General features: G+C 36.0%; 1 protein-coding gene across 9 annotated transcripts in view; it reads right to left on the minus strand.

Moving 5' to 3' along the window:
- Positions 1 to 21046, minus strand: part of MRTFB (myocardin related transcription factor B) — an 88564-nt gene that overhangs the window by 43583 nt on the left and 23935 nt on the right. The window contains exon 1 of one of the 9 annotated variants that reach the window (XM_035339654.1): positions 11451 to 11819. The exons of the other annotated variants lie outside the window; for them this stretch is intronic. Coding sequence (XP_035195545.1) covers positions 11451 to 11571 — 121 coding nt within the window. The 5' untranslated portion in view covers positions 11572 to 11819. Of the gene's footprint in view, positions 1 to 11450; positions 11820 to 21046 lie in introns of those variants that run through there. 9 annotated transcript variants of the gene reach the window in all.

Here is a 21046-nt window from a genome sequence, read left to right on the forward strand (position 1 = left end):
ATTACAACCAGCATTAGAATACTATCATTGATGTGAGTCACCTACCAACACATAATAGGAAAGACATTAAAAAAAAAAAAAAAAAAAAAGCATTTGTGGTACGCGGAATGCTTTTTACTTAGCTTGACAGATTTTTTTTTTTTTTTTCCTAAGAAATTAGTTTAACTAAGAGGAGTGGAGATTTATCAGTATTTTGTTTTTTTTCTATTAATCCTAGACCTACCTGCCCCAGATATCAACATGACTCTCAGACTAATGCTTTTCCATCTTTCATATGAAAAGGATCAGATTTCTATTTGGCATTCTACTGCACTAACACAGATGCTTACCATTATTATGTCATGTGATTGCATTGCACAGTCTAAACACATCCTACCATCTCAGCATTTAGCAGTTATTACATTTTAATTTTTCACTAGCAAGTTGAAAAGGCCTCACACTGCAGACTGCCAATACAATTAAGCTAATTAACTACTCCAGTGCTTCAATACATACTTCCTTGTATTCGTCTGAAACATATTTTTGAATGTTTGCCTGATGTGCATTCAGCTGCTGAGATTTCTCTGGGAGAAAAAAAAAAAAACAAAAAAAAACACACAGGGCATCAAAGTCTCTGTGTCAAAGTGCTGTTTTGAACCAGCACTAGGAACGTGCAAGCTGTAGGAAGGTACCACATGGCAGCACCGGTACATTGGCAAGGAGGAACACACTTAGAATGCTGTAAGCCCACTGCTGTGAGCTGTTGTGATTTGTTACATGTGCTGCAGTTCCTGCAGCTTTCTGTTTCTGCATGGTGGGAGTCAGGAACAGGGAAAGGCTCCGACCAACTCCCTCTTACATGCAACTGCACGTGGCCCTACACCACAGAAGCATCAACACAGCAAAAACATACACAGTGGATGCGTTACTTGTATTTGTGGCTGATGGAATGTGTCAGTTCTCAAAATTAATGTAGCTTGGCCATGGCTATGATTGGCAGCATTCACACAGGAAATAGGGAAAGGAGAGACAGAGAGTAGATCTACTCAGCAAAAAATAACACTAAGAATGTGGGAAGCTCATCTCTTATTTCCCACCTGAATTCAACCAGTTCTTTCATGAACGTTTATTTACTACAAATGTAGATGATGGGAAATCCTGCTATATAATTTATGAATGTATTCTATCTATGGTTTTAGCTTCAATTATGATCAGATATTTGGCTTAAGCTTTGCAGAATGAGTGATCTATATCCTCAACAATGTAGTCTCAGAAGATAGTATGTAGTGTACTATAGCAGAAGGATGAGAAAAGCTGTAGGTATGTAGCTGCACATAAACTGTATGTGCATAGATGTTAAGTTCTAGCATTTTTTTAGCAGAAATATGTTTAACAAATATTTATGGTTTCTGATAATACTACTTGCACACCCATCACCTGTTAACCTACACTGGACATCACATATGTTTTTGAAGTTGTCCCATGCATATCTATCTGGACCAGTCATAAAAACTGTGGATTTCGAAAGCTATCAAAAATTGATGTTACTCACTCACTAAATAAGAGGAACGTATGTATTACACAGTAAAGAAAGGACAGCCTGTAGCATGACTAATAGGGAAGCGCTGCAGGAAGAACACTGAAGAAAAGATGACTCAAATGTAGGATCAGAAGATAATCATTGCATATTTTGACTTGATCAGAGCAAGGAGGTTCAACAGAAACAATGTTGGATGAAAACCAGATGTTTGCTTTTGCAATCAACTCAAATTAAGAAGGAAAGAAAAGTTTACTTTTCCAAAGCAAGCAAACCAGGATCAAAACTAGTATTCATACATCAATAAGATGTAAGGAACTAAAATAATTTTAGCCACACGGAGACAAAAATCAGGAAGCAGAGATGTTTCTAAGGAAGAAATGGCAATATCTTCACAGGAGTTGAATAACTACATCTAGACAAAAGTCCAGTCAAAGAGTATATTTGACCTAGGTCTGAGTGCCAAAGCAGATGGTCATGGTACAGGTAGTAATGACCTTTATATTGTCATTGTAGTTATACAGAGTGAGCCCTACAACCGAGCAGACACACATTTTAGACAGACTAATATCGTTATAATGGAGATGAGCCTGTAACAGGTATAAAGGACAGGAACTAAGAATGAAGTTTGTGAAAAAGCTAGAAAGGAAATGGGAACCCACAAAGCAGCTGAAATAACAGCCAGAACTGTATGGAAGAAGGCAGTCATGTAAACTAAATCACAAGTTTCTAATAAGGAAAATGTGATGAAATTATATTCAAAGATGAATGAAAGATGTGAGAAGGGAGCTCAGCTTTGCAATTTTGGCAAAGAATTGCTGATGTATTTCAGTGAGAAACTCTCTGTACAATAGATTGCAGGTTGGTAATTAAATCTAATACAGACCTTGGTTACTATATAGAGATGTAGAAATCCATACAGCAAAATATTTCTGTAACAGTCAGTAGCACATAACAAGGTAAATTCAATAATGATGGTTGAGACAGGAGAATAGAGCTTCCAATTCCAAATCTATTGAGGCATTAGACAGAGTTATTATATGGTATTTTTTATTAATTTTCAATAAGCATTTACAGATAAAACAGTGACATCTGGGGAAGGGAGAATTCAAAAGACACAAGGTATTATAAAAGAAAGTCCCCCTGGGGTGCTTCTTACTCAGACACAGTATTTAACAAATTATTATTATCTGGCTGCACCCATTCAGCTTGTTGCCTGATTGATTGCTTCTCACTTTCACACTTTTAAAATCAGTTACCTACATAATATCTAAAATCATAGACAGATCTCCAAAATAAAGGCCCAGAACTGACAAAGGTTTAAATATGTTAATATGCTGCAAACCTCAGTAATATCATTCCTCATTTTTAAAATGCATGTACAAAAGAAAGGGTATGTTAACACCACTGAGCAAATATAGTTGCTAAAAGACAGAACAAATATTTTGCACTTTACACTATCTGGCAGGAACATCCTTTCACACCACTGCCATGCTACAGAATTGTCTTCGAACTGCTTCTGAATAAAAAACATGCACAGAGAGGTCAGCCAAACTCCTGTTTTGTCAGGGAAAGGAGGGCATTTTGTTTTATTTTCAAGTCAATGTATGATTTCAAGATGAACACTTTAGCATCAAGCCACATGATTTCAAAATGTCTGTATGTTTTCTCTGGGCAATGCAATTATCATTCAAACTTACATAGTTTATTTATAACTTAATGACAGAAAGATGATGCATAATCCTTCCTCAGAGTAAGGAGACCAGGTTATCTGACTCACAAAGTCAGTAAAAGTCTTCTGACCTCATGGGAACTATAGGTTTTTCTCTATCTGAAAAACCACAAGTGCCAGAGGCTTACCATTTCTTCCCATGTTAGCATACCAGGGAACTACCTTCTATACCCACGGGAATGGAGAGGATGGTACGAAAAGGAGAAGTCTTATCTTGAAAGATATTTTCATACAGTAGTAAATTTTACCAGGTTAATGGCCTCTGTTTTCAAACACTGACTACTGTTCAAGTTCACAAATACTAAGGCCTAAAGGGGCAAACCAAGCAGATCCTCAATACCTTGCTATGCTGGTTTCAATGCAAGAAAACCCAAATAAATAGGCACTTAATTAAGTATACATCCCATTCTGTAAAAGATCCTCTGAAGAAAGTAGAAATTTAGAATAGTCCAGTCAGGTCTTACTCAGTGTGAACAGCAGAATAAGTGAAAATTAAGTGTATTACTAAAGAGCAAACAAAGTTTGCTTATGATCTGCAGCCATCACTCTGTTACAAATCTCTAATTTGTATCCTATTGAAAAGGTGTCTCAAAGTAGTACTATATAATCACAAGCACTGGAATGTAGAGGCCAAAAATAAATTGATAGTTGTCCAGCAGGAACAACACTATCTACACTGACTGGCAAGCTTTCACCACTGCTTCTTGTCTTGAAAAAATACCACAACTCATACTGTGTGCAGTAATTCTAGCCCTAATTCCACAAAAAATTATGTATCCTATTAATTTCTAATCACATTTAAATTGTCCTTTTTACAGAGGTACTGTGAAAGCACTGAAATAATTGTTGACATTTAACCATTAGAGATGAAAGACCAAATCACTGAGGTCTTCATTAGACAGTGTACAGTTCTTTCAAATGACAGCAAGAAGAAAAATCATGTACCGACTTCTCAAAAATGTTCTTTATGCAATCAACTCATTATTTCTTTCAAAGTTAAAATCCAGCCGATACGAGCTATTTAAGTCCTTAAAACTGCAAGTAAAAGTGGGAAAAAGCCATCCCCAACATTCCTGTATACTCCCTTGGAAATTTCCAAGAGTGGTAGGAACTCCAATGTGGGCTGCTAGGCTGGCTGCCATGGAAACAGACAGTGCTGGAAACAGGGCCATTTCCTTTAAATTAAAATCTGTTAAACAGAAAGCCTCGATTTCTTTTTGCCAGCTTAGAACAGCTTTTATGCAGCCCAAGTCTCTAACATGTTGGGCTTGAAGCACAGAGCAATAGATATTAACAACAGATGTTCTGGTTGCAGTGAATGACTGCTGCAGAAGATAATTCTATCTATTGTATTGTGTATATTGTAAAATACAATCCTCAATCAGAAGTTATTTGTAACTAGTTATTTGGCACCAGAACTGTAAGATTAATACAAGTATAGGAGTGACAGGGTGGCAGTACAGTAGGAGAGAGTATTTTATCAGATGGCAGGTGGACTACACAAGCAATCAAAGCATCAGATTTGTATTAGAATTCTGGACTGACCTCACAACAGATTACAGAATTACTAAAATCAAGCATCAGCTGCTTAACTACACAACTCTTTACCCTTGCAACCCCAAACAGCATCTGCTTACACTTTCAGGTTTACATGGCATTTTCTAAACAGAACGTAATTTATACTAAGTTAATTTTGCAGAGGCAAATATTTTGCATTCTCTTAAGTCATAAATGTTTCTCTCTGAACTCTATATGGCGTTGTGCTATGTTTATATTAAATAACTCATTAAATGCTTAATTGAGACAAAAACAGTTAAACCTTTCAAGTAATTTTAATTGTTCTGTGAATAAAACTGAAAAATGTAATAAACTGAATGTTTTATACACTAAGTAACATAAAGAACAGGTTATACAGTGTGCACATTTGAGGAAGGTTACAAAATATGGTAACTAGTTTGCACCCAGTATTACTCATTTTGTATGTGTCCAAACCCCAAAATTTGATTATGTAGTGTTCTTTTCATTTGTATGGCACGTCAAAGAAGGAAGAAAGGTGAGGGAAAAGCTATGAAAATATTTGCTACCTGTAATTTGTTGGAAGCGATTCTAAGTTGTACAGCATTACACACAAATGTATTAAAATTGTACACGAAACACATTAAATTTTTTGTACTCACCTCCCACCTGCCTGAAGATGGTAATTTAATGTTAAATAATTTTAAATAAATAATTAAAATAAATCTGACATTACCTAAACCTGTGAATGTGTAACTCAGTTTCAAAAACTTTCAAAATCCTCTTGTATGCTAACGAGCCATTTAAAAAACAAAAGTCTCTTCTGTTTATATTTACAAAAAAAAAATAATCCTTACTCCTTCTTTCATATTTTAATGTATTTTTTTTTCTATTATTTTGTATGTGAATTTCTGCTAAGGCTATATCCAACAGAATTTAAGAAGAGTAAAACTGTCCCTTGTTCATACTCATTTTAAGCAGTTACTCAGTCATACTTCATTTCGGCATATAAATTATAGCAGTGAGGGCCATTTCAGATAATCTCATCACAGCTTTGGAGGGAAATCCTGCAGGGCCTCCAGATCTTTTAAACGATACCACAGTGACTTAAGCTTTGTCTGTGAGCCGGTAATATTGTACAGATAACTGTTTCTAGAAGTAGCATTATCAGACTGAAAATAGAAAACAAAAAGCTAGATGGGAAAGATAGCTAGATGTAAACTTAACATTTAAAACAAAAATATGAAGAATAACTTATCATCATCAGTTGAGAAGCTTAAATGACTAGGGAACAGAACACTCTGTATCATATCTTATTGCTATGGAATATGTTGCTTAGAAACAAGTCAGAACATGCAAAAGCCTCCAAACAAATTACTGGAAGGTCTGCTGGGATTAATATATACATATATATAGATGTGTATTATCTAAAAAGCAAAACCTCTATTTTCACAATTCTTTAAAAATGAAAAAACATCACTACCATCTTGGGTAGAAAGTCTATATAAACTGAAGCTTTCATTTCAAGCACTTTGTAAAATTGCATATATTCAGTACATTAACAATAAGTACATATTCTAAATCTGCAATATTCCTCTGCTTAGTACAGGCTTCTGATTTTATTTTTTTAAAACTTATTTGACATTTCCTCCAATACTGCTGTTAGCCAAGAAATGGGTCAACATGAGTGAAGGGACTCATGAAAGCTGGGTTCAAATTCTACATCTAGTACAGACTTGCTCTGTGATAGTTTGGAGCATATTACTTTGAATGATGTTACATGATTTCCAGGCAAGCCCTCTTGAGAGAAGGTGCTACTTCCATTTTCCAGGCTCTTCCGAGGCACAGAAGAGCCAGCAAACAAAACACATACCCAAGTAGATCATCCAGGTCACAAGATTACACATCAATTTAAAACAATGAAGAAAGTGGGTTTACACTTAAGTGCCTGATCGCAAACTGAGATCTAAGCTATGGCATTGTGTCAACTCTACTATGTAGACAACATCCGGTTTCTGTGGGTGACTCAGATTGCTTGCAGTGACAGTGAAGTCACTACATTAAAAAGAACATTGCATTAAAAAGGCTGAGGTGTATACATGCATTGTTGGATGTGTTGAGAAAGTAAAGAAAAAACCCTCCAGCACAGCAACAAAACAGACAGTGGTTGCATATCTTAATGTGATCTAAGACCACAATGCTGATGAAAATACATTGAATGGTCTTTTCCTCTCTACAACCACAGCTGCTTCTCTTGCATCAATACTGGCAAAGGTGCAGGCTGCCAGGTCAGTGCAATCTGGCTGAAATCTAAGACTGCAGAAATAAACAGTCTTCAGTGATACTTACTCAATGATCCAGCTCACTTCAGGGTTACATAGTCACTAATACGAACGTAAGGAAGAGGCTGGCAGGGATGGATGACACTATGCCCACTTCTGGCAGCAGCAGTTTTAGGCCTAAATTCTGTGAAAGCTTTAAGAAATCTTGGCATGACTGGAATTGCCACAGCAAGTTTCCTTACAATTCCTGGTTATCCCTCATATCCTCTAATTGTATATAGATTACATACAAAATCAAATTAATACACTGTGACCTTGATTTATTAAAGTATTTAAGCAAGTATCTATTATAATAGCACTACCATATACTTATTGTCTGTTAAAGTGTTATACTGAAGAAAAGAAAAGTGGAATAAGAATTGATTTACTTGTAAGACATACAATTCTCCCATTATCAAAGAAACTGCTTATGGTAGATAAAGTTAAGAATTTCGATACAGCCTCACAGGATCAGGATATTTGCATTTATACTAAGTCAACAGGCATACTATTTTTTCAGCATTTTACTCATCCGTGTCTTGAGAAGTACATCTGATAGAATGCCACTGATGAGCGAGGACATAAAACACCTCAAAAAAAAAAAGAAAACTTAGAGCTTTTTTTTTTTTTTTTTTTTTAATACCAGCAAAATCCTTAAGTATTACATACTACCGCAGGAGAGCAGTAGAGGTCAAGAGTACCACCAATATGCAACATGCCATCAATATTAGGAAATCTGTTAAAAAACAATTCTCATTCAATATTGATTTGTTTGCATGGGAGGAAGGAAAGAAACCACTCCTGCCTAAACGTGGTAATCTGTTAACCAGATAGCATGAAGATATTTCCAGCAAGCACCTGAGAAGCCCCTGTACTTCACTCATTCTACCCTGTATCCTGTTTCTAGCACCTACCAGTCTCTGGTTCCTCCTAAGGCCATAAAATGAAAAAGAAATACAAATACAGGAAATAAATTATGCTTTAAGGTCGAAAAAGAAAAATCCTTCCTGGTTTGTTTCTTTTTTTCTTACAGTAATCTGCAGGCAACTAGTAACTCTGAAGCTCAGATTAATATATGAAAGATAGGACCATACTGATTTGTTTCATCAATTTTATAGTCTCTTCAACAATTTTCCTGCATGTTCATACGCTCTTGCATGAGCTCAGCAATCTCTGTATCAAAACAATTTAGGGTACAAGGTAAAATTGCCAACATTCACTTCACTCCTCAGTTAGAAACCTAATCTGTAGCCAAAACATATTCCTAATAGACACATTGTTGATCACTACCTCTTTCTTACTAACAGTATGCACAAAGATGTCCTATTTCATCCAAAGCTTTTCTTTTCACCTGAATTTTCTAAATATTATGGCTGCTCACTTAACATTAGAAGTCAATGCTTTAGGAATTTAAGAGAGTTATTTAGCTATCATTGTATAGTAAGCCTTAGAGAGGAAGTCTTTTTTATTCCTTGCTCATGCAAAAGGTAACTTTATTAAGAAATCTAATTAAGAAATCAAGAAAATCTTATTAAGAAATTCTGTTTTCACAAAACAGACAATATGTAAGATTTTTTACTTTTATCTTTTTTACAAGAAAGTAAGATAAGTAAGAGGATTTCTTCCAATGCTATCAGATACTTTGAGAGGGAGAGAGAGAGAGAGAGAGAAAGAGAGAGAGATAAGTCATTAGAATAAGCAAAGAAAAAATCATCTTTGTAATGTAACCTTCCAATGCATTTAGTATGAATTTGCTGAAGTCAGAGTCGGGATTTGTGTTTCCACCAAAACTCTTCTTCCCTGTAAAGAAATACCAAGCAAAAAAAGGGCTGCACCTAACAATACTAATTGCTGAAATAAGCAAACTATCATCTCAGGATTTTTATATTTATCAAATCTGTGCAAAATAGATTAGGAAGCAAAGGTTATGCCACCTTCTGAATTACACAGACCTCTACATATTTAATCCAAGACTCCCCCCCAATTTTTTTTTTTAAATTTATTTTTATTTTTTATTTTAACCATACAGATGGTATTCATATGCATTGTTGTTTCAGAACAAGAAAGGGATGATGATTCAGATGATGATTCAGGTGCTAAAAACAGTCACAACTTAACTTGAATTTAAAAAAAAAAAAGAAAGAATCCCACCATTAGCTAATTTAATATATTCTGTAAAATGAGAAGTGTTTTAAAACTATTTATGTTGTTATTTAAATAATTTATTAAAATTAACTGCAATTGAATTTTTCTAAATCTGCAAAATATGTAAACTACATATGTGTATTATAAACTGAAAAGGTGAAGGTCTGCTTTAGTGTCTCTTGTTTAAAACCAGTCACATTTGCTATGCCTTCAATAATTCATTCTACAATAAAGAAAATGCTTGGTTTTGCTTAGCTGTAGAAAGAAGAAAGGCTGGAATAGGAGATCCTGTAGTCCATTCCTACTCTTATAAAGAGGTTCATTATTTTAATTATTAGGTTGCAAAATTCGGGAAAGATAAAAGAATTAGGAATATTCTCTTGTGAAAAGTGAAAGCAGTGAATAGGTACTAAAATAGAGAAAATGAAGCAAAAATAGTGATTGTGGAAAACAATCACATATTCTTTCACGCATTGGATAAACTCCAGAACAGTCATGAATTTAGACTGTACAAGTGTCCCCTAATTGTAGTTTTTTTTCCTACTCTGACAGACCGTCGTTGTTGTAATGTACATTCTTTCAGCCACTTCCTATGTAACTGAAACAGTCAAAAAAGACTGAAGACAAAAATTAATGTGGTTACAGCCCACCTACACTATACATCATGCTAGTGATTTTTTTTATTTTACTTATTTCTCCCCTTTTTTCTTATTAGTTTGCATTTGTTAGCATTTTCCCTACTTTTTTTCCAGAATTGTATGCTTATTCCTCTGTCCCTCTCCAAACTTCCTCGCCTTTCTTTGTTCCTGCTGCCCCACACAGCTTCAGAGGTAGCCGCAAGTTTGAGTGAACCTGCTTGGGGTCAACAAGGCATCCACCATGAAAAAGAAGCCACTGTTTGCCCTTTCTCTCAATCACTGTCTCTCAGGCAGTACTTTCATGCTGTAAGGGAAGCAGAACTGTTATGCTCTCAGCCACAGACAGTTACATGGATCAGTGCTGTACTCATTCTATATATCTTTTTGATCAGTGTTTCTCCGGCCCTAACGCTTTTTTTTTTTTTTCCTGTTTAAACAGTCAGTTACTAAATTCTGTATGGAATACAGGGTATCTTTTCACTATCTTAATTGTTATTAATTTCCAAATTAAAAACAAAACCAAACCCAGTGCTGAAATTCTGAGAAAGGCATCCTGCATAGCAGGGGTAGGGGGGGAAAGCAGTCTTGTCACAAGAATGAGGAAAAAATCTCAGCATCACCAGACAACCCAATGATTTCTGGAGCAAAAGCTAAGGCAAAGTGCTGGAAAAGGGGTGAAGGGGGTGAAGGAATTTTGTCTGCTACATAATACAGGTTGGTTTTGGCTTATTACAAAGCTGGAGTTTGAGTCTTGATCTGCTAAGAGCCTGGTATGTTAACATGTACCAGCTAACAAAGTGTCCTCTGCAGGGCTGCCAGCTGACTTCCAGAGGTCTCTTCCCTCTCCCCCTTAACACAGGCCAGCTAGATGAATACCTCGAGCTAGAAGGAATGAGACAACTTCCATGTCTCAGCACTATTACTGCCACAGCCTATCAAATACTTTAAATGTATGTTTGTCAGCTTTCAATAAAGCTCCAAGTATCCTCAAACTATTGACATTTTGCAAACTAATGCTTGTGTATTGTGTCAATTTCATGCACAATCTAAAAGCAATCATATAAGGAGACAAATTAATTTGATAAACAGGTGTCTGGAAAGCAGGCTCAAATCTAATGTGTCGGGGGGAGGAGGGTATTCTTCAAAAGACAGTAGCTGAGAAAAGCAGTGCAGTGTTGACAGTAAGATAGCAATATATGTCTAAAACTAATGGCTTGTGGGGCTTTATTTTTAGTAGTGTTATATTTTATGATCATTGTTTCATTGTATTTTTTTCAACAGTGCCATTTTGAAGCACTGTGTGCAATATTTACAGAAAATTTCAGAGTCCTTCATGAATTTAGCACTACATTTTACTCTGAAGAGAGTAATTACTCATTTTTCTTCATACAATTTCTATCAAGGTATTACCATCATTATTTTAACAGTCTCAGGTAATTTCTAAATTTAGCTTTTCGAGGGTAAACAATACCTAATTTGATGAACAAAAATACTTTTTGACATACATTATGACACCACAAATACTCGAACTGAATATGCACAGTACTTCTGCATCTCCCGTCCCGAAGCAGCAAGTGACTAACCTTCCTTGAGACTTTTCTGGCTGTTTACCTCAAGGCATTCCTTCTCCTTCAGTGGCTTAACATCTCCTGCAGGTAAAATCTCAGAAAAACCCTGTTGCTGCTTCTTGGAGCTATCAATCATGATGAGAATCCTTTAGAATGGCAACATCCAGCATAGGAAAAAATACTAATAAGTCACCAAGCAGTACACTTTTGCCCCAAACGCTGCTTCAAGTTTCTTTCTCCTAACAAATGAGCAATTGCATCTTCACGCAGGCAGAAACAGCCATCATCCTTCACTTTCGAGGTTGACCTGCAATACGCTCGGTCTGCTTTGGAGCCTGTAACTCCCTCAGACACCAGGCACAGAGCATGTGAAGCACAACTCCCAAATCCCCACCTCTCTTCCCAGACAACCACTCCCCCTTTTCCTTTAGTTATGCTTGCTTCCTCTGCACATTCGTGTTTCGATATGCAGCTTGATGGTCAATCATCTGACAAAGAATGAGTCAAGCAGTTAAAAATAAATCCAGCAGTTGCTGAAGGAGCAGCATTCGCTGATACCTAAGACAAACTAGTTGTGTGGACTCTCTCCCTTCCCCCGCTGCTCTACACGCTGCTGCGGGCAGCAGAAATACTTGATCTTTGCCTAACTGGCACATTCATTACTTATTAAGTTTTATCAGTAAACAAAGCTGCCTATTAGCATTTGAAAAAATTATGTTGAGGAACCTCCTCCCTGCCACCCCCGGCCTTGTTTCAGAGATTTATCTAGCAGACCTAAGTGGGAAAAGCCATTCATGATTCCCATGTGCTTCCTTGCAATCTAAGAGAGATTCTATTCCTTTTTGTAAATACTGAAAAAACAAGTATTTTGTTATTTTCCTTTCTGTATTACAGTTACACTTCTCATTGTTCCCAGCAGTTTTAGGAGTATTTCCTCACACAGCTTCTGATCTGCCATTCTCTCCAGCATTTTACACTCATCTCACAAGAGTCATCAATTTCAATGTCAATCAGGAAGGTTTGGAGAAAGGGATCTCCCTCAAATTACCTGCCATACAGGAACAGAAGACTAACTCACATTTCACCTACCTAGAGCAAAAAAACTACACATCATTTTAAATAGTCACAGTATGTCAAAATTAACTACAGCAGATGCATTTTCCCTTCCCTTTGGCCTAAAAACATCATTATGCAGACTTTCCATATCCCTACTTTATATTTTAAATCCTTCAGCATGAAATTCTGAAGGACATCTCCACTCAGAAAACACATTTCACTCTTTCAGCATCAGATTTGAACAGATCTACATGCAACAACAAACTCCTGATTCAGAACTGGAGAACTGGAGACTAGAGAAAAATCATTTTGCCTCTTTGGATCTTTCTGCACGACTAGAATCATTCAACACAGAGAAGTGCAAAGGTTCTTTGCCTGAACAGCGAACTCCCAGGCACTTGTGGTGGGGCTGCACAACAAGGAGCACCATTTGAAAGTCTCTCTTCCACTGTCTTCCTGTTGCTGGGAGGAGGAATGCCAGAACTGCTCCCATCTGCGGATGGGAAGGAGGTGTGAGCTTACAGGCAAAAGAAAAATTCCTGCAGCATAAATGATTTGAGGCAGCTTTCCCAGCCTAAAGGTTTATTGTTTGCACATTGCGTATTTAAAATTTATCAGCTTAAACTACAGTTTGCTTAAATACTAATTATAGATGATTTTTTTTACATCTGTTTTTGCTGTGATTTTTCTCAAACACAAGAAGAATAATTACTATGGAAGAACTCATCATAAATCAAATGAACTTCCTCACTGCCTCCAGCCAAATATTAACCATAAGAAACAAAACTACTGTTGAGAAACTCCACATATCCAGAAAATAAATTCCAAGCAAAATATAAAATTGGGGTTCAGGTTTTGGTCACTTTTTTTATTTTCAAATTCTTGTAGTAGATTCTCAACATGTAAATTGGTATTAATGCAAAATTTTAGTGGAAATTTGCTTTGTGGACAAAAGGAAAGAAAATACTACATGCAAAAGTGAGTGTAAGATAAAGATTCAAGAAAGCTGCTGACAAATGGCTGGTGATGGCACGGTAAGTAAGGTGACCATGAGGCAAAAGGCAAATAAACGGCTTTCTCAGGCACACAAAATACTGTTTTCAAAGGAAAATATGCAACAGCTAACGGCTTTATTCATAGTTACTCTTCAAAGCAACAGAAGTATGGGAGTTAGTGCCATCTTTCACATTCCACACAATTCATATTATTACACTAGATTGACAGTCGCATCTTTTCTTAGTGTCGCAATGAAGAGTTTGTCATTTTCCAATACTGAAAATTACAAACTGAGAAAAATTGAAACAAAAGTATCTTAATGTCCAGTAGTTTAAAAGTTCTACATTTAGAACTTAAATCATTAGGCATATTGTAAAGATTCTTCACAGCACTTCTGTGTTTATGCACATTTTAATGAAATTTTAAAATTTAAATTAAATCTGCTGCAATTTTGTAGCTGTAAATATAACAGTCTAGATAATCTAAAGGTTTCTTTCTAGAATGCAAATAAGTACTTTTTTTTTTTTTTTGCCTTGGAAAAAAAATTGCTAGCCCTCAGTAATAATTGAGTAAAAACTGAATTTTAAAAAATATTAGAGGACAATCAATTTTCATCCAATCCAAAACTAAAAGATTTCTTTAAGAGCAGGATATTCCACAGTGCTATCAGCCAAGCCCAGAACTTGAAAAATGTCTCTCTTGCATTAGGTTAATACAGGAAAGACCCTACTACTGCAAGTAAAGCTGGACACAGATCCATTGGAATCTGACTTAGAAAATAGTTGATCTGATATACAAACATCTTAATTTAAAACCCTTTCCTGCCATTCTTATTCACATTGAATGGCATTTTACTCCAGGATTTAAAATTTTATTCAACGGCCAAGTACAGACATCACAAGCAGAAGTGGAGTCGTTTTGCTTCTCTACCACAAGTATGTTTTGTTATTTTTAGTAATACCATGTTACCTGAGAGCAGTGAGTCACACTGCTCTCGAGAAAAGAAACAATACAATCTAATCTACAGTTTGACATTTTTATTTATTTTTTTTAATGGATTTTCCCAGTTGAACAGCATTTGAAGAACTATTTAAGTGTCTTCTACAATTTTAAGAGAGTACCTATCACCTCAAGACTTTGCGGTAGAATCCAGTATGCAAGAAGTATTGACACCACAGCTGCTAAAGATTTCAGGAGAGTTATCTTGTATAGGAGAAGAACCTCCTCAAACAGCAGATGAAAAAAATAAGCAGAACAAATGAAATGAATCCACAAATTTAAAAAAGTTCTATCTGAAAAGGTTGGTCATATTAAAAATAAAATAAATATATATAGGACTGTGCCACTTGATAATAATGCTTTTGTTGAAATCCTAGTAAATTTCAGAGTTCAGAGAATGCAGGATTCACCCACTATCTCTTCGTAAGGTCAGTGTTTATTTTCCACTATCACCTGTTTCTTACAAAACAGTCTTACAAGTCTTACCAATGAGAAGTTACAAAAAGGAAACATAATTAGGCTGTTTTATTAAATATTCACTGAATAACACAATTACCAAATGTTATATATCTGTTCAAAATTGCCAAATGTCATTTAGTCCTACTATATACCAAATAACATTTAAGAAGTGATTAAGGTGATAGAGGTTTCCCATTCATTCTATTCGAAAGGCTCAACCCACACAACTGCAGAGAAAGACATTTTGGAGGATATGCCAGTAGACTGCAGATTCACACAGTAGCAATACATTAAAAAAAAATAAAAAAATCTATTCCTATGGCTATAGTCTAACCCCAGACCAGGTACAGATGCAAGTCATTTTTATAGCTGTACAGATTTGTGCAGGGGCAGACATCCAGATGTATCTAGACCAATTTTTTCCTGTGTTTGCAAGTAGCAGAGGCTTAGTGCAGAAAATTCCTGGCTTACAGAGAGATAGAGAAACCTTGAGGCTAAGTAAATAAGAAGTCTGAGTAAATAAAATAAAAAAAGATTCACAGGCTGGATCTCCATGGTACAGTACAGTGCAAAGATGCACAGATTATCTCTGAAGAACAGCTTACGTGGATACACATCTTATGTGTTGTGTTTTATACAGCACAATAGAAACTGAAAGTTTGAGCGGACTAGAGGGAACAAATCTTAAAGTGGCAAATTTCTTTTGCCACAAAAGTGGCAGAAGAATAATCTGCTACCAATAGAAAAGAGTGAAGGGGAAAGAATGATTGGAAGAAAAAAGGTAACTAGACACTTCACGATACCTTTGTATCTCAGGGAATCTCATATGAACAATAACAAAAAAAAAAGCGAAGCAGTTTTGCTTGGAAGAACTACTACTATTCCCTGTACATGCTGTATTTTAAGTAAAAAAACACGCTGTTTTAATTTGCATCAAGTTGATTTGTGTTCATGTACATTAGAGAGTCTAATTAGATGATTTCCACAGGTCCAGCTCAACCTTATTATTTTGTATATTGTATTATTATAACCTAGGACAATATCCAACTTCTTGAGTACAAAAGAGCTAAAGACTCATATAGGACTGTGGATAGTGTCCCAAAAACAACCTACTGCTCATCTACAGGAAGGACATACCACAAACTGTTACTGCTCTATGATACTACCTTCATTTCCCATTTTGATTCTTAAATCATTGCAGATGGCATTTATTTTTATTTTTTAAAAAATTCTTCATTACATTGTCATCTCCTAAAGTGACTACTACTTGGAATATTTATTGTGTTCTATATGCAAGTGGTAACCCAGCTTTTAAGAATAATGCAAAAGTGTAGTTTCATTCTAATGCCAAATTACACCTTTACCACTGCCAAAGGAGACGTTTCCAACTTCTCTCCATTTCTCCTTCTCCCTCCTCTCTGTCCGTGTTCCACCCCCAGCTCTAACCACACAATCCTCTCGCCTCCTTTGTACTGGCGCTGGTCTAATCTCACAATAACCCAATTCAAATAGTTGGCCTGCCAAAAAACAAAACCAAAAACACATTCATTTTCTTGCTAGGAAATTATGCCATTAAGCAGTTGCATTGGCTAATCCTGTAACTGGATGTACACAGAAGCCCATCAAATAAATGCACTGAACAAATGAGGAGTGGAAAAGAAGGTAAGATTAGGGACCTCTACTTTTTGTGGAACTATCAACTGTTTTTAAGTTTCATTTCAAATGACCATCCTCACATTTCAGTAACAGCGGTAAAGTAGCTTCAAGCTAAATGAGTACTAACAGATTTTCTTCTGTACTGACATTTCAATAGCCAAAACCCTTTTTCAAATAGCTAAATTTTCATCTCATCTTTTTGCTGCTGACTGTACTTAAATACAGAATGATTTGTAATATCTGAAAGAGAACTACTCATTTCCAAAGTAAACGTTGAGCATATAACCTCTCTGATCTAAACACGTACTTGTTTCAAAAGAAATATTTTCAGCAGTACAAACAGCTGGATCTCACTGAGGATCATACAAAAACCATAACGAGCTAGAAACAACACTGTGGCTAAAACACCAGTTTCTATCAAACACCAAAACACAACCATCTCTTACAGCTAAAAGACGATCTTAAGCCATGTGTATTGTAGCTATCAATTGCAGGTTTAAACTGGGGTACAAAGAACATCAGTGGATCAAAAATCACAGAATCACAGAATAGTCTAGGTTGGAAGAGACCTCCAAGATCACCGAGTCCAACCTCTGACCTAACGCTAACAAATCTTCCACTAAACCATATCCCTAAGCTCTACATCTAAATGTCTTTTAAAGACCTCCAGGGATGGTGACTCAACCACTTCTCTGGGCAGCCTATTCCAGTGACTAACAACCCTTTCAGTAAAGAAGTTCTTCCTAATATCCAAATGGAAGCTGAAGTAAAAGATACATGAGGTGCTTTTTGTTTTGATATAAAATACAACTCTTAGAATTTGCGTTATATTCAGAGGGTAGAAGTACCTCTCCTTTTAATTTCAATTTAAGTTGTATAGATTGCATATACGTGGGTGAAATGAAGAATAAAGGCTTCAGAATGGAATGTCTCTGTCAGTTAAACGAAAACCAAACAACATCTAATTTAATAACAATGTATTGCATAGTGTTTTCATACACACTTGTTTGCTTTTAATCTAAGCAAAGTGGTATTGTTTCTTCCCATCCTCCTGCAACACAAACTTGCAAGTGCTCTCCCAACCTTCAGCCTATAGAAAAAGCATTATTTTAGAAAGAGGAATTGCCTGCTTGAGGTTCTCCAAAATCACAAGGTACAGGAGGAAACAATGCATCTACACCGGGTTCCCCACAGCGCCTGCCTGCCACTTGGCATAGCCCTGGTACCTTTTTATGCATCAGTGGCCTGGTGAGCCAAGCACTAACAGTGTGCAACTTTAACCTCGTTAAACAAAAAACTAAGCAACAACTGCTTTAAAAGTACATTCCAAGTTGTCACATCATATGGAATTCATTCATCTGCATTAACATGGAAAACCCGCTACAGATGAATTTAAACTCTAGACAAATAAATAAATAAGTAAGAGCAGAGGTAGGCATTTAAGCTATTTCACTACCATGAGATTTTGAAGTGGTTTGAAGTGGACAAAAAAAAAAAAAAGGTTGGCAATGTTCACTGTCTAAATGAAAGATTCCCCACCATTTTGCACCCATGTACATACATCTAGATAAATACATATATAAAAGTATATATGTAAAAAATACATAAAAATATAACTATTTTTAGATAAATGCCATTTATATGCAGTTTTAACTGCACATATACACATTTAACAGCATATAAATTTATATACCTATATAAAAGTATATTATACATAACATAACTTTTTAAGGCCAATATTCAGTCACCCACTATGCCATCTATGATTTGCTAAGGGCTCATTTAACAAGTTCTGCACATCACGTACCAGTTTGTTTGAACCACCTTACCATCTTGTAGTGGCTATATCACAAGCTAATATTTCAATGATAACATAGGCAGCTAGGATTTAGTTCTAGCAATTTTACATTGCCAGAACTACTATACAGTAGAATTTAAAATTAACATTATTTTCTAGCTATGCATGTAGTTATCCACAAGGAATTTCAGGAAAAAAAAAAAGTCAGAATAAGTCAGTTTGATCAAAAGATCTCTTTAAAAGAAAGCATACTTTCCATATCTCCTGTAATCAGTCAAATGCCAAGCCCTCTAACAGGATTTTTTTTCATATATACCAGATGCCTTAAATTGAGTCAGTCACAGGTCATGTCTCCCATCTTAATCTCTTCACAATAAGCAGACAATTAAAATAAAAATCTATAAATCAAGCTAAAACGACAGAATGTTTGTTTAGAAGTTTACCAAATGGAATGACCCTGCTGGAATTCTTTCATGCGGCCTGTGAAAATGTCAGAATATATTCCATTTAAGAGGTCACAGTCCCTAGGGAGCTCTGAGTTTTGGCCAGTTTGTCTTTTCACATGCTTTAATATTTGAAAATTGTTCCTTGTAGACAGTGACTGATGCCCTGGGAATGCTAGGATTGTGGGAACTGGCAGTACCAATGACAAAGACAGACTTACTGGGAAATCAGTACCTACTCATTTTGCTCTCTCAGATAAGACAACATTCAAATTTTATTGGGGGAAGGGGGAGGCAACAGAATCCTCACAAAATCATTTGTTCTTTCTGCTGACACGTCTTTTAAAAAAAAAACAAAGAAACATACAAATATATATTAATTACAACATTGTGTGTTCTTACAACAGATTCTTTAGTACAATATTTGTACTGGATATTTCATAGACTATTAAAACTTAAAGGAGAGAGAAATCACAGAACACCTGAGATCTTGAGATCAACTCATCCAACCTCCCTGTTCTAGCAGGGTCAGCTGAAACAGGTTGCTCAGACCTGTGCCCAGTCGGGTTTTTACGGATCCTACAAGCTTCCTGGGCAACCATTCTTCATTTATAACTTACTGTATACATCTATTTGGTACATACTATATACAGAAGCATACACATATGCACACACAATCTACGGTATTACATACATACACCTCTAGAGTGTACTTTCATAAATCGTATACTTCTTTATCTAGATTTGTCTTTTCACAATGCACGTCATTCTGTTGTTGTTGTTGTTTACTTTCTTTGCAGGAGGGCTTTAATCACATCTGTATGCTATTTTCCAGATCTCATTGCTTACAGCTTAGTGACTGTGAAGCTTTTAATTTAAGGTAACATTTCCAATTATTTTCTGTGCCACTCTATTACTTTAATCAGAACTAAGTTTTCCATTTGTTGTTCCCACTATCCATTTTTCTCTACTTTTGTCTCTCCAAACTGTCTCAAGAAAGTAACTTCTATGCACAGTAGCCTACTCTGTACCATTAGGAGAAAAAAAAAAACATGCATAATCAGAGTACTTAAAGTGGGAAAAACTGACGTAGATGAACACAAGGAGAATATCCTAAATTTGACCTGATTCCCTAGCATTAAATTTGCAGCTTGAATCTATTAAGTGCAGAGAGGATTAAGAATTTGCTCAGAAGCCGTAAAGCTATGCCAAGAATGTATGACACCAGTGTTACTTAACGAGGGAGTGAAAGATAAGAGATAACAGGAAAAACAGTATGCCCACAACTCTTTTAGATGCCAGAAAATTTCCCCTGGTGCATCAAGTTTATCTAAACAGTATCATTAGGTTAAGTGCAATATAGATTTCATTTAGTTATTTTGAGAGCTGTCTGTATCACAGCTGGCTCCACTGATCTTTTAGGACTATACAATACACACCACTTGGATTTTTTTATTATTCTTACAGTAATTCACTACAGTTCCCCCAATTCCTATTGGAGCTATAGTGGCCTATAGGAAGCTGTCATTCTAATGTGACTCAATACCTTAAGGTCTTGGTTCCTGAATGCTCTTGTTCTTATGCAGCCTAAGGCACTAATTTCATAAGATTAATTTCTTTTAATAGGGATTTTTCCAGTCTTGCCTTTTACATAAAGATGTTCAATGTCCCTCAAGGCTTTTTTTCCTGACAAACTATCCAACATTCTTACCTCTTCTCAATTAGCTCAATTCTCCTGTAAAACATTAGCTGCTGGCCATTAAAGATTAATGCACAAGATCTAGCAGACAGACATGGTAGGCACATCACCACCTCTTCTACCCTCCTCCAGTACAAACTAGACAATTCGACACAGAACCGCATGCAACCCTGTATGCAGCTACTCCAAGAAGCAGACACCCATGAGCAACACGGGGCAAAACTCTTTTGCCACACAACGCAAGGGAGAGAACATGTGCATGTGCACAACCTGTTTATAGACAAGACCAAGAGCTAAAGTGGGCCGATAAAGTGGTAAAGGATAGTCAATGGCCTGTACAGGATCCAACCAATTACTCATTTTACAAGAACATACCTGAGTACTCATCTGCAGATAATGACTGCACAAAAGTAATTTACTGTCTTTCAGAAACCAGTAGCCATTGTCACATGAAGGCAATTCTGGCACAATGGGATAGGTTAGGAAGCCACTGGAAAGCCAAGAG

The sequence above is a fragment of the Oxyura jamaicensis genome, chromosome 14 (assembly GCF_011077185.1).
Source record: "Oxyura jamaicensis isolate SHBP4307 breed ruddy duck chromosome 14, BPBGC_Ojam_1.0, whole genome shotgun sequence".
Classification (NCBI taxonomy): domain Eukaryota; kingdom Metazoa; phylum Chordata; class Aves; order Anseriformes; family Anatidae; genus Oxyura; species Oxyura jamaicensis.